We start from the raw sequence: 12554 nt of genomic DNA on the forward strand, positions 1-12554 counted from the left end.
CACAACCCTATGATAGGTTCTACGATCATCCCGTTTTACGGATGAGGAAATATAAGCACTGAGAGGAAAAGCCACTTGCCCAGGGTCACACAGCTAGAAAAGTGGCAGCACAAGGATGAGAGCCTAGACTTCTCCGCTGTCCCTAATTGCCTCGCAAATTTCTCTCATGCGCTGACCAGAGGGGCAGGTGCTGGGAAACTCCTATAACCCCTGGCTCGGTGGCACTGAGCAGCTAGGGCACCTGCTCTCCCTGACCCTCACCAATTCGCTTGGTGTCCCCGAAATCCTCTTCGGGCTCCGTGTATGGCTTCAGCTCCTCACCCTCATAGCCAATGTTGATCCATTTGTCTTTCATGATTTGCTGCAGGGATTGGGGGGCAGGATCAGGAAGGGGGAAGACAGGTGTCAGAAGCAATTAAGGAAAATAAGGCCCATGTAGGGCCGCCTGCCCTGCCCCCCACTTCCAAGACCTAACCCCCCAGAATCGAGGGCTTCCTGAGAGCTGGCGCCTCCTCACCCATACCCCTAGTGCCCCTGCCGGAGCCTCCCGATGTCACCTCCCTCCTCCGCATCATCTGGGTCCCCAGCACCCTGTAATCAGCCTAGGAGCTCATTAGCTAATTACTAGCATGGCGGGGAGTGGGCGAAGCTGTTTGGGGGTGGCGCTGAGACGGGCCGAGGAGCCTTTTCCCTGGGGCTGCCTGGCTTCCCTCCCCCTCCCAGCTGGGATCATAAGCAGATGGGACACAGGAGAGGAAAAATGAGGGCAAGAAGGCTGCAATGTAGGGGTGTGGGGCTGGGGCTTACCTCGAGAGTACAGCGTTTAGCTGGGTTCAGCACCAAAAATCTCCGCAGGATGCTCTCACAGTCTGTTGACATGTAGAAAGGGACCCGGTACTTCCCTCTGAGGACTCGCTCCCGCAGCTCCTGGGGGATGGGGTTACTGGAGGCGGGGTCCACCCCACTTCCCCACCCATCACAGATACACACACACACACACACACACACACACACACACACACACACACACACGCTCATCTTTCTCCCAATCCCTTCACAGAAGCAAACAGGTGGCAAAACCCCACCCCTCCCTCCTGACCGCAATTCCCCATCTGTAGAATGGGAGCCCTATATGCACCTTCATTCAGAGGAAATCTCTCAGGGGAAGCGACTTCTACAAGGCCCGGTCAGAGGCAAGTCAGCATCCGGGGTCTCAGTCTCCTCCTCTGTACCCAGCGCTCACAGCACCCACTTCACAGGCCGGGGTGTAAGTAAGTTAAAGTCAAGTGCCCAGCACATGTGTGGCCCAGAGTAAGTGCTACTTCAGTATTAGGTTTATGGAGGGGGAAGAGCGGGGTGTGTGGGGGATCCTGCCCACCCGGCTCCCCCCTCCCCTAGGCATCCCTGAGACCCTGGCAGTCTCAAAGAATGAGAACTGATTTACATGCAGACTTTTTTTTTTTTTTTTTTTTTGTAAAAGGCCTTTTATGAGGTGTCCTGCCAAGACAGAGAAAATAAATTCCACTCGCCATGGCATGGTGGACCAGAGAGAGCCCCTCCACCCTCAGGAAATGGAGGGGGACAGGTGATGTGGGTGCGGGGGAGTCTCCAGGTGAAGCTCTGCTCTGCGTGGGGACTGGGGACTGGCCTGGGAGCTCCCTTCCCAGCATTCTCCTAAAAGGGCTAGAAGAGGCATGTGCCCGGGAGCCTCCTGGGTCCACAGAGCAGCCCAACCCGAAGGGTCGTGAATATTTAATTATAATGAGTATCACTTTCGGAGCAGAGCACTCACCCAGGGCCCAGGCAGTGTTCTGAGTCTTTATGCAAGGTACATCTGTGCTCACAACAGAGCTGTGATGCAGGCTATGATGTCCATCTTTCAACAAGGAAACTGAGGCCCAGAGAGGGTAAGTCACCTGTGCTAGGGGCGTGCAGCCAGAAAAATGGCAGGGCCGGGGCTGAAACGCAGGCAGTCCGGCTCCGGAGCCTGTGCTGTATAACCACCGCACCACCCTGCCTCTGTCACCAGGGAGTGAGAAGCAGCCACTAGGCCATCGACACCTCCACCAGTGCGGCTCCCGAGTGTAACGGCCTGGCCAGATGCCGGGTCCCGGAGGTGGGCTTTAGACACCCAGTTTGGCTCTAAGTGGATGCTCTTAATGGCCCCATCTTACAGGTGGGGAAACTGGTCCAGAAAGAGGGTATGTGCCCAGGCACTTACAAGGAAATGACAGAGAGGCGACCTGCCCCCAGCTGCCTGTCTTCCTTTGCCCAGAAAGGTTTTGGGGGCCCTGGTGGTGAAGCCAGGAGAGCAGGTGACAAGGGCCTGGGGCAAGTGAGACGCCGGTGTGGCCCTCTGAAAAGGTCTCTTGGCTTCATGCTTGGGGCTCAGAGAGATTATTCAGTGATAGCGAGCACTTAGCACACCCCACCTCAGCTACAAGGCCGCTCAGCTGAGGCCTCTGCATAGAAGGGGTTCCCCCTCCTAATATTGAAGTAGCACTTACTCTGGACTCTAGGGACAGAGGGACATCGTGGGTGCCACTAACCCCCACAGGAACAGTAACGATGTGCTGGGACAGGCTGATAGGGCCAGAGTGTCCCCACACTAGTGACCAGAGCATCTCCTAAAAGGCCCCACCACGGATCGTTCGTTCTCGTCCTGTGACCCTTCTATAGGTGATGTTTCCCGATAAAAAGGTCAAAGAGGAGAACCCCATGGGACCCTGCCACTCAGTGCACACTTCCCACCCGTTCCGTGTCCCCACCCCACCCCCACCCCCAGCACTGGCCAGTATCTGACATGATACACATTTTGCTTATCTATTTTGTTTTCGGCCCAGCTCTGCTCTTTCCCGGGAGGGCAGGGATTTTTCCGTTTGAAGTGCCGCCCCATGCAAAAGGTTTTCAGTAGGTTCACCGAGTTCTGTAGACCTCACCGGTCAGTTCTAGAACATTTTCACCCCCCTCCCTCTCTGAAGAAAGCCTGTTCTCCAACTGCCCCCAGCCTGTGGCAACCACTCATCTGCTTCCCATCTCTCTGGATTTGCTTGTTCTGGACATTTCATAGAAATGGAATCACACAATGGGTGGCCTTTTGTGATTGGCTTTTCCCACTTAGCGTGTTCTCGGGGGTCAACTCAACCCATGGGCTGGCATGTTGGAAGGCAGAGATTTTTGTCTCTTTTGTTCATACTGTATCTGCAAAACCTAGAACAGAACCTGACACCCCCCTGCGCCTGATGGCAGGTAATAAATATTTACTGATTGAATGAGGGAGTGAGCTGGGATTTGAACCCAAGCCTGGGCTGCAAACCCTGGGTACTGGACCCCAACACAGCCCGATCCACTTGGGCTGGCCATGCGACTGACCATGGGGACCTGAGTCCTGCCTCCTCCCCGCCCCCACCCGTCTTGCTATATGACCTCAGGCCAGCCCCATCCCTCTGGCCCTCTACAAAGCAGGTGTAGGGAGAGAGGTTGGGGGCCCCGATTGCAGGGGGGTACAGAGAGACTCTCTCTGGGAGATGAAGAGCTCCGTGCCAGCCCCACCCAGCACCTTGAGGTTGTGCCCATCGAAGGGCAGGGAGCCGCTGACGAGGGTGTACAGGATGACGCCGAGGCTCCAGATGTCCACCTCTGGCCCATCATATTTCTTGCCCTGGAACAGCTCTGGCGCAGCATACGGGGGGCTCCCACAGAACGTGTCCAACTTCGAGCCCAGAGTAAACTCGTTGCTGAAGCCAAAGTCAGCGATCTTGATGTTGGCCTCGGCATCCAGCAACAGGTTCTCGGCCTGGGAGAGGGTAGGAGGTGGGTGTGTGTGGTGGACAGGAACACAGGCTCTGGAGCTGCCCCCCCCATGGACCTATACTGACTGTGGCCTGGTCCGCCACTCCCTATGCGACCTTGGGCAGTGACTTTTTCTGTCTGGGCCTCGGTTTTCTCATCCATGGACGGAGGATAATCATAGCTTCTACCTCATGAGGCCATTTGAGAATTAAGTGAATCCTAAAAGGCCTAGAACAATCTTTCGCTATCCAGCAAGGACTATATAACATTGGCCATTATTATGCCATGTGGTCTGCAGAGCTGGGGGTTCTCAGGCAATCTCCTGGCCCTTTCTTGAACCTCTGTTTTCTGAGCAGGAAAAGAAAACATGAGCACTGGCTGCTCAAGACTCATAAAAATGAAAAAAAAAAAAGTCATATTTTTAAACATTTTTATAAACGCCATTTCATGAGCGAGGAAACTGAGCCTTAGGGAGACCACCTCATGCCCACAGCAAGAAAGTGGCCCAGCCAGACTCCAAAGGAGGCCTGGCCTCGGGATGCCTGGGTGGCTAAGTGGTTGAGCATCTGCCTTTGGTTCAGGATGTGATCCTGGGGTCCTGGGATTGAGTCCTGCATTGGGCTCCCTGCAGGGAGCCTGGCTCTTCCTCTGCCTGTGTCTCTGCCCCTCTCTCTCTCTCTCTCTCTCTCTCTCTGTGTGTGTGTGTGTGTAAAATCTTAAAAAAAAGAAAAAAGGTGGGGGGGCCTGGCCTCCTCATGGCTGGAGCGTGGGAGTCTCCAGCTTCCTGCCTCTTGCAGATCTGGGTATACATACCCACTTTTCAAAGTACTGTCCACGTCTGGCCTGTCCCAGCCATTGCCTCTCCGCAGCCAGGCCACTGGCACCTACAGCTTCCTCACAGTCTCCTTACCTCCTGGTTGATTTGGATACCATCCCTCCCACCTACAACCCAACGGGGCAGAGAACCAACAAAGACACATGTTTCAGAGAGAGTTTCCCCCAACCTCAGTGTAATGGCATCTCACTCTTGCTCAGGAGTGACACTTCCCTTCCTGGTGTTTGAGGCTCCACAGTCCAGCCTGGGCTGGCCCCCTCTGGGTGCCCTAAACCAGATCCCCTAAACTCCTTCCAGCCACTTCCAGGACCCTCCACCAGGGGGCGTGCCTCCTCCAGGTGAGGGCAGACTCCCAAACCCCAAGGGGCTTTCTCAGAGGGTGGGTATAGACAAGGCAGAGAGTCTAGAAACTTCTACAGCAATTTGACAGTCGATTTTTATGGCTTTTCTGAATCTAATAATAATAGTTTTTAAAAATCGGTCTTGCGTTTTGGATATCTTTTCTGTTGTTGTTCACTTCATCTTTACCGTACTTCACAAAAGTGTGTATCACAGTGGCCTGGGAATTGAAAATATTAAACCTGGTCCTTCACTCTAGATAACCTTCTTAAAAAAAAAAAGACGACTTGATTGAGCAGGACAAGGGTTTCTCTCTCCGGTCTGGGACAAGAAGCCCTGAGACAGGTGGTTCTCTCCGGGTGGGGGGTGTGGAGCAGGGGTCCAGGCTGGCTGGCGCTTGCTTCAGGGGCTCTCTTTCTCTCTCTCAAAAATCCTTCCTTCTCAAGTTCAGAGATGCCTGTGATTCTAAGGCCCAGAGGTCATGCAACCCTGCAGCTCTAAAACCTTAGTTCTTGAAGGTTCCTGAGAGATGCCAAGGCTCCAGAGGCTCTGAGAGTGGGTGAGCCCTTTATGGTGTCCTGTGTCCTTGCTCAGCACACACGTACTCGTGTGGGATGTCCTGGGACATTTTGTTTCTTTCTTTCAATTCTCCCCTCCTTCCCCCACCTCCCTACCTGCTCCCCCATCTGCTGGCCTTCCTTGGCCACCAGAGCTTGGGAAAGAGTCAAGGGGCCCTGAATGCTGAGGGAGGAGGATGGGAAGGAAAGAAGGGGAATGTGGAGGCCCTAGGGGATCCCCAGGGCTGCTGGAGGTGGGACTGGGGACAAGTGTGGGTGGGTGGTCTGTGGGCTGAAGTCGGGGGGCTCACCTTCAGATCCCTGTGCACGATGTTTTTCTGGTGACAGTAGTGCACAGCCGATACAATCTGGAGGGGAGAGAAGAGAAGCTCAGTCACCTGTGGCCCCAAAGCCCTTGGCCTCTCTCAGACCCCAGGAACCTACTCACAATAGAACCCCAGAGCCCCAGAGCCCCAGGCCTCCCCTAGGCACAGGCCGAGATGCTGGGGCCTGATGCTCTGATTCCATGACAGCGGAGACCCTCACAGACACACATGTACACTCAGACACCTGGACACCCTCAGACATCTGCACACCCTCCCAGCAGGGGCACCAGAACCAGAACATCACAACTAGTCCCCTCCTGACTTGCACATCTGGAAACATGCATAAGGACACCACGCAGCTATAGACAGACACTCGGCCCCCACACACCCAGTACGGCCAACCAGGGCGTCTGGACAGTCCCGGACCAGCCCCCCGGCTCAAATCCCTTCACCCAGCAGACCTTCACGGCTCTTAGCATGCCCCCCGTACCCACACACCTGGGCACCCACACACCTGCATACCCTTTTCCCAACAAACATACATGCCCACACCTGGAGCTCCTCACACATACACTGGGGCTGCCATATGCTTTTTTTTTTTTTTAAGATTTTATTTATGTATTTATTTGAGAGAGAGAGACGACGAGCAGGGAGAGAGGGAAAAGCAGACTCCTCGGAGCTCAATCCCAGGACCTCGAGATCATGATCTGAGCTGTAGGCAGATGCTCAACCACTGAGCCACCCAGGTGCCCCTGCCATATGCACATCTACACTGCACATCTGTATCTGGGCACCCACATACCTATTTCCCACACGCCTCATCCGCACTGCTGTACTCACACGCTCCAGTACCCTGGCCCCCACGCGCCCGAGCTCCACTCCTACACATGGGCCCGCCCTTGCACCCACCTGTCCGGACACCCTCACACCTGCATCAGGGCAGCCTCTCACACCTGGGCATCTGCATGCTCACGGACACCCAGCTCTCCATCTTCACTCCCACCCAGACTTAAGCCCCCAGGTCACTGGACAGCACAGACCCTCCCCTCCCCTGAGCGCCCAGGCCCTCCTCCCACCCGGGGATGGACGTGCCGCCCCCAGCCCTGCCCCCCCTCACCTGTCGGAACTTGGCTCGAGCTTCCTTCTCCTTCATGCGGCCGTGGGACACGAGGTAGTCAAACACTTCTCCTGCAGGGTAGATGCCAAGTGGGATGAGCAAAGGGTGTGGGGGGCGCAGGGGGCAGGGCAGGGAGGGAAGCCTCACCAGCACTTGCGTATTCCATCACCAGGTACAGCGTCTTCTCCGTCTCGATCACTTCGAAGAGCTTCACTGCAAGGATCCGGGGAGAGCAGGGTTATGTGGGGAAAAGACCCCCCCCCCAGCTCCACCCACATTCTAACTCTGCGTGTGCTGACCAGAACACCCCTTATTCCAGATTGTTCAATGGCTCCCTACGGATGGCAAGATTTTTCAAAATCCTCAGCCCTACATCACCACCTTTCCTACTTTCTCTCTCACAAGAAAGTCGGCTCTGTGAGGCTGAGATTTGAGTCTGCTTTCTTCCCTGCTTATGCCAGAGGCCAGATGTCCCCAGCATCTGGCATAAAGCGGCCACTCAATAAACACTTCCCGAGTGAACAAACACACGGATGGATAAATGCTGTGGCCACATCCAGGCCAGGTTAAATCCAGCTTCTCTACATAAAGATCCCCGTCTCCCCCCTGCCTCATAACAATGACAGTGCTTGCTCCTGATGACAGTCATCAGACCAGCTGCCCCCCACCTTAGCTCTAAATGGAGGGTTTCGAATGCTCGATCTTAGCCAACCCCCAAGATGACCTTGAAGTAGGCCCTCTTATCAGCCTCACTCCAGAGGAGGAAACAGAGGCTCAGAGAGGTTAAGTGACTTCCCCAAGGTCACACAGCCAGTGAGCAGTGATATACAGCTAAGAGAAAACAGGTCTTTCTAACTGTTAAAGCTGCCGGTTCTTCTATCCCCCAGCTCTCTCCTCTGCTGAGTGCCCCATTTGGTAGTCTCTGAGCCCACACTCTTCCTCTCCTCACCGATGTTGGGGTGGTTTAGGCCCTTCATGATGCGGACTTCTCGGAACAGCTGGGCATGGCCAGAAAAGAAGAAAGAGAAAGATGGGGGTGGGCGGTTTCAGTGACCCTCTTCCCAACCTTGGCCCCACCTTGCTCCCTCTCCCGAAGCCTCACTTTCTGCAGGCTGCTGGGGTTCAGCTGGGTTTTGTCAATGATCTTGATGGCGACCTGGAGGTAGAAGGAAGGCATAAAAGATCAAGGTGCCAAGGGCTTGAGTTGGGGAAGGGTCCCCAACCCAGATTGCCCCCCTCACAGAAAGTCCTCCATCAGGGCCTCAGGACCTTTGCATATACTGTTCCCACTGTGTTCAGTGCTCGCTGACTTCTATAGGGAAATATCCCTTATCCTGCAGCGTGGCCTGGGTGGGACTGCTCCAAAGGCCTGTGTGAATGTGTGGGACAGTGACTGAGACCTTTCAGGGGGGCCTCTCTGTGAGAGCCCTCAGACCATTCGCCCAGCACATCTCCTTTGTTTTGAACATGTGAACTGTGAAACAATAAATAATAACCATAGCTAACATTTCCCGAGGAGTCACCCACCTGGCCTCAGTCTGGGTGCTTTACAAGGGAGAACTCTTTCAATCCTCACAATAGTGCTAGTATTATCCCCATTTTACAAACTGGGAAACTGAGGCACAGAGCTGTTAAGTCAGTTGGCCAGGGTTCCATGGCTAGTAAGTTCCTGGGCTGGGATTTTAACGTATGTAGCCTGATCAAGTTTACCTCTTGAATACTTAAGAAAATAGAATTTATTGATTATATTTAATTTTTTAAAATTTTAAAAAAGATTTTATTTATTAAAAAAATATTTCATTTATTCATGAGAGACACAGAGAACGAGGCAGAGACACAGGCAGAAGGAGAAGCAGGCTCCCTGTGGGGAGCCCGATGTGGGACTTGGACTCGAACCCAGGACCCCGGGACCATGACCTGAGCCGAGGGCACATGCTCAATCACTGAACCCCCCAGGTGTCCCAATTTTTTTTTAAGTAATTTCTACAGCCAACGTGGGGCTCGAACTTCAGACCCCAAGATCAAGAGCCACATGCTCTTCCAATTGAGCCAGCCGCCCCTAGTTTTAAAAGAGCTGTGAGGCAGTCACCATGCGGGAACAATCAGAAAGTTCATGAACTCTCCTTTCTGTTTGTCTTGCGGCGTGGTTTAAGTTTTTATTTTGAATCGCACTTTGGGGCAGAGCCGCAGAAATTTTTCAGTAATGAGGGGCTGTTTAAAGTCTTGACTCAGCCCTAGGTCTACAGCTTTCCCAGAGGTTTTGGGGGCCACCCCCAGATTCCCTGGATTACAGAATCCTTCACTTGGGAGGCCCTGTTTCCTTAGAAGCTGGTCCTCTAGGAAGCCCCTGGAATCATGTTCAAGTTCCACACAAAGGGAATGACACGTTCTTCGTGCAGGAGAGGGTCTGTTAGCGTTCCTCATATCCTCGCGAACAGGTTTTTAATTTTGTCAAGCATTTTTTACGCCAGTATTGAGACGATCATATGGTTTCTCTCCTTGAATCTGTGAATGTGCTGAAGTACATGAATAAATTGTCAATTTGAAAAGAACTGTGCATTCCTGGGATGAACCCAGCTTTGTCATCACACGGCTTTCTTTCACTGATGTGCTGGGTCTCTTTACTAATATCTTGCTTCAGATTTTTGTACCTATGTTCCCATGTATGACCGGCCCATAATTGCATTCGTATCTAGTTTTGACATATTGGTCATCGTCCAGCTAGCATTTAAAATCAGCTGGGCAGTGGAACCCTCTTTCCTTAGTCTCTGGAAGTACTGGCATAAAATTGGAACGTTTGGTGGAATACGCCCATAAAACCATAGGGGCCTGGTGTCTTTTGTCTGTCTGGGGTAATGGCGCGTGGGCAGGAGAGAGTTCATCCAAGGCAAGAGAAATCGCTCCAGCCACAGCCTCTAAAATTAAAGGGGAACAGAGTAGCCATACCCTCCCCCCAGGTGGGAGTGAGAGGCTTCCTATCTAGGTTACAAGGTCTGTGTGGGCGCCTCTGCTATAATGTTGCCATCCTCCGAACACATGCCCACTCTGGGAGGGGAGGCGGGGAGAATGGGACTGTGGGTAGCTGAGAACTCCAGGGAGATGGTGCTGTCATCTCATGAAGATTGCTGCAAGATCGGATGGAACCAAAATCCACCCCTGCAACAGGCAGGTGGTCCAGGTTTAGACACAAAAGCTGCGTGAATTCTTAGAAATACAACACATGGCTCTGCCTGTGACCTGAGAGTTCCCGACAATTCCGGGGACAATGAGAAATACTTGACGAGCCCTGGCCACTCATGTGCCATCATCCCTGTTTGAAGGTGGGGAAAGTTTACTCCAGAGTGGATGTTCTTTACCACCACTTTACACTCCTACATCATTTTTTTTTTTTAAAGCTCTAGGCCCAACGTGGGGCTTGAACTCAAGACCCGGAGATCATGTTCTACCGACGGGGCCAGCCAAGCACTCCACCCACGTCGTTTTTATTACACAGCCTTTACCACGGGCCAAGTCTTGGGCAAATACGGACCTCATCTACATTTAATTCCCATGGTAGTCCGTCCAATTCTACTTGGATTGTTCTGGACAAACCTGAGATGTCCTGACCTGTCCCGGGGAGAGTCAGGGACTTACCTGAGGTCACAAAGCAAAGCGATGGCCAAGTCTGACCTCGCCCCACCTCCCACCACCTCGGCGCTGGCACTGGGATGGCAGGACTGGGCCCTGCGCCCCGCCCATCTCCCCACTCACCTCGCGGCCTGTGAGGATGTGCCGGGCCAGCTTGACTTTGGCGAAGTTGCCCTTCCCGATGGTTCTCAGCAGGCGGTAGTTGCCCACGTGGGGCTGCTCCTCCGGACAGGAGGCGATGGAGTTCCGGCAGCGGGCACCCAGGGAGCGGCTGGACCAGGATGGCCCTTTGTCTGAGGAGCGGCCACTGCCCAAGGTGCCATGCTGGACGGGGGAGACGGAGCGTGAGCGGTGGCCAGCACCCGTCCCATCCCGCCCTCGAGGTGGCTCCCATGGGTGGGTGGTCCACTCCAGCCGCGGCCACCAGCCCCTTCACGGTCCTTCTCAAACCCAGGCCAGAGAGAAGCAAGCTGCTTTCGGGGGTCCCCCCATTCCTTTCTACAAAAAGATGCCTCCAAGAACAAAAAACGCTGGGGACCCCCCCAACTGGGCAGCATCCAGGGTCCCAGACATCAGGCCTCCTCCTCGCACCTCCCAGTACCCCCAGCAGTTGGTCTACCCCCCAACCTCCTTTTCCATGTGCTGGGACCACAGCATTTTACTCTAAATGCTGCAGCCCTCACTTCCAATCCGTGTCCTCGATCTGGGTTCAAGCCCCAGGTCTCTCTCAGGGCTCCCGGCATCCCGGGTCACCCATCACCTCCCCGTCTGGGCGGCCCAATTACCCTCTGAACCCCAAAAGCAGCATCTCATTCCCAGCTTACTGCCTCTAACATTGCCCCCCAATTCTTACTGCCCCAAATTCGACTTCACACACTGTAACCAAGACTCTTTCATTTTGCCCGGACCTTCTGGCCCCACACCGCTACCTTCCTCCTGTGGAAAACACTGCTGCCTCCCCCGTGGCCCCCCACCACCCTGCGAACCGCTGTGGCTCCCACGCCAGCGCTCCCATCTGTCCCTGATGTTCTGTTCCTGCCGTCCTGTCCCTCCTGGGCCTCTCTCCCCCGCAGGTCACTGCCTGCTCCAGGCTGCCCTGTCCTGATTGTGAGCCCTAGGGACTGTGCCTCCCTTTCAGCGCTGAGGCCCAGGGTGCAGGCGACAGAGGGGAGCCACAGGTCCCAGCCAAGGTGGCTCTGTGCTGCACCCCTGCCTGTGCCCTTCCCAGGGCGGGGGTGGGAAGCAGGAGGGCGAGAGGAGCTGAGGAGGAGGAGGAAGGCCAGGTAGGCAACAGGGAATCTGCACGGCTACTTAGCATGGATGAATCGATCCGGTCATCATTCCCATCTTAAGGTAAGGAAACTGAGGCCCAGAGCTGGGCAAAGTTTACACCAGAGTTGCTGTCCTTCACCCTCACCATATCACACTGACTCACACTCCTACGTGTTTGCATTACGCTGCTTGTACTACGGGCCAAGGCCTGGGCTAGTAAGCGCCTCATCTGCATTTAATTCCCACGGGAGCCCACGGAGGGCGGTGCCTACATCCTCATACTCCAGAGGAGAAACTGAGGTTTGGACAGGGAAAGGGGACCCTGTCAAGGTCACATGGTTCACCCACAAGACACAGAAGGACCACCGGCACCACGGAAGCCCTGACCACATGCCGGCTGCCTACTGTGCCCTCCCCTGAGGCCTCCCTCGTGGGTCCCAGTTACTATCCACATTCTCCAGACAGGGGCCCCTGAGGCTGAGGCAGGGTGAGTGCCTCGGCCAAGGTCACAGGGCAAAGAAGCAGTGCCAGGGATTGATCAGGCCTGCTGGATCCTGAGTGCTGAGCTCTTTCCCACATCCCACTGGGCTGCTCCCAGTCCCAGGTCTCCTCCCAGGGGAGGGAGGGTGGGAAGGGAGGTGGAGATCCCAGCTGATAAGGCCCCTGATCTTCACAGAGATAAGGCCTTG

General features: G+C 54.6%; 1 protein-coding gene across 2 annotated transcripts in view; it reads right to left on the reverse strand.

The window, feature by feature from the left end:
- The window catches only part of MARK4 (microtubule affinity regulating kinase 4), a 29314-nt gene that overhangs the window by 13731 nt on the left and 3029 nt on the right, over window positions 1–12554 (reverse strand). For both annotated transcript variants that reach the window (XM_055309992.1, XM_055309993.1), the window contains exons 2-10: window positions 10717–10917; window positions 8069–8122; window positions 7916–7964; window positions 7114–7179; window positions 6967–7037; window positions 5835–5891; window positions 3560–3796; window positions 808–927; window positions 262–361 (exon numbers count right to left, since the gene is read on the reverse strand). In XM_055309992.1, the coding sequence (XP_055165967.1) occupies window positions 262–361; window positions 808–927; window positions 3560–3796; window positions 5835–5891; window positions 6967–7037; window positions 7114–7179; window positions 7916–7964; window positions 8069–8122; window positions 10717–10917 (955 nt within the window). The remainder of the gene's footprint in view (window positions 1–261; window positions 362–807; window positions 928–3559; window positions 3797–5834; window positions 5892–6966; window positions 7038–7113; window positions 7180–7915; window positions 7965–8068; window positions 8123–10716; window positions 10918–12554) is intronic.

The sequence above is a fragment of the Nyctereutes procyonoides genome, unplaced genomic scaffold (genome assembly GCF_905146905.1).
Source record: "Nyctereutes procyonoides isolate TBG_1078 unplaced genomic scaffold, NYPRO_anot_genome, whole genome shotgun sequence".
In the NCBI taxonomy this organism is placed as follows: Eukaryota; Metazoa; Chordata; class Mammalia; order Carnivora; family Canidae; genus Nyctereutes; species Nyctereutes procyonoides.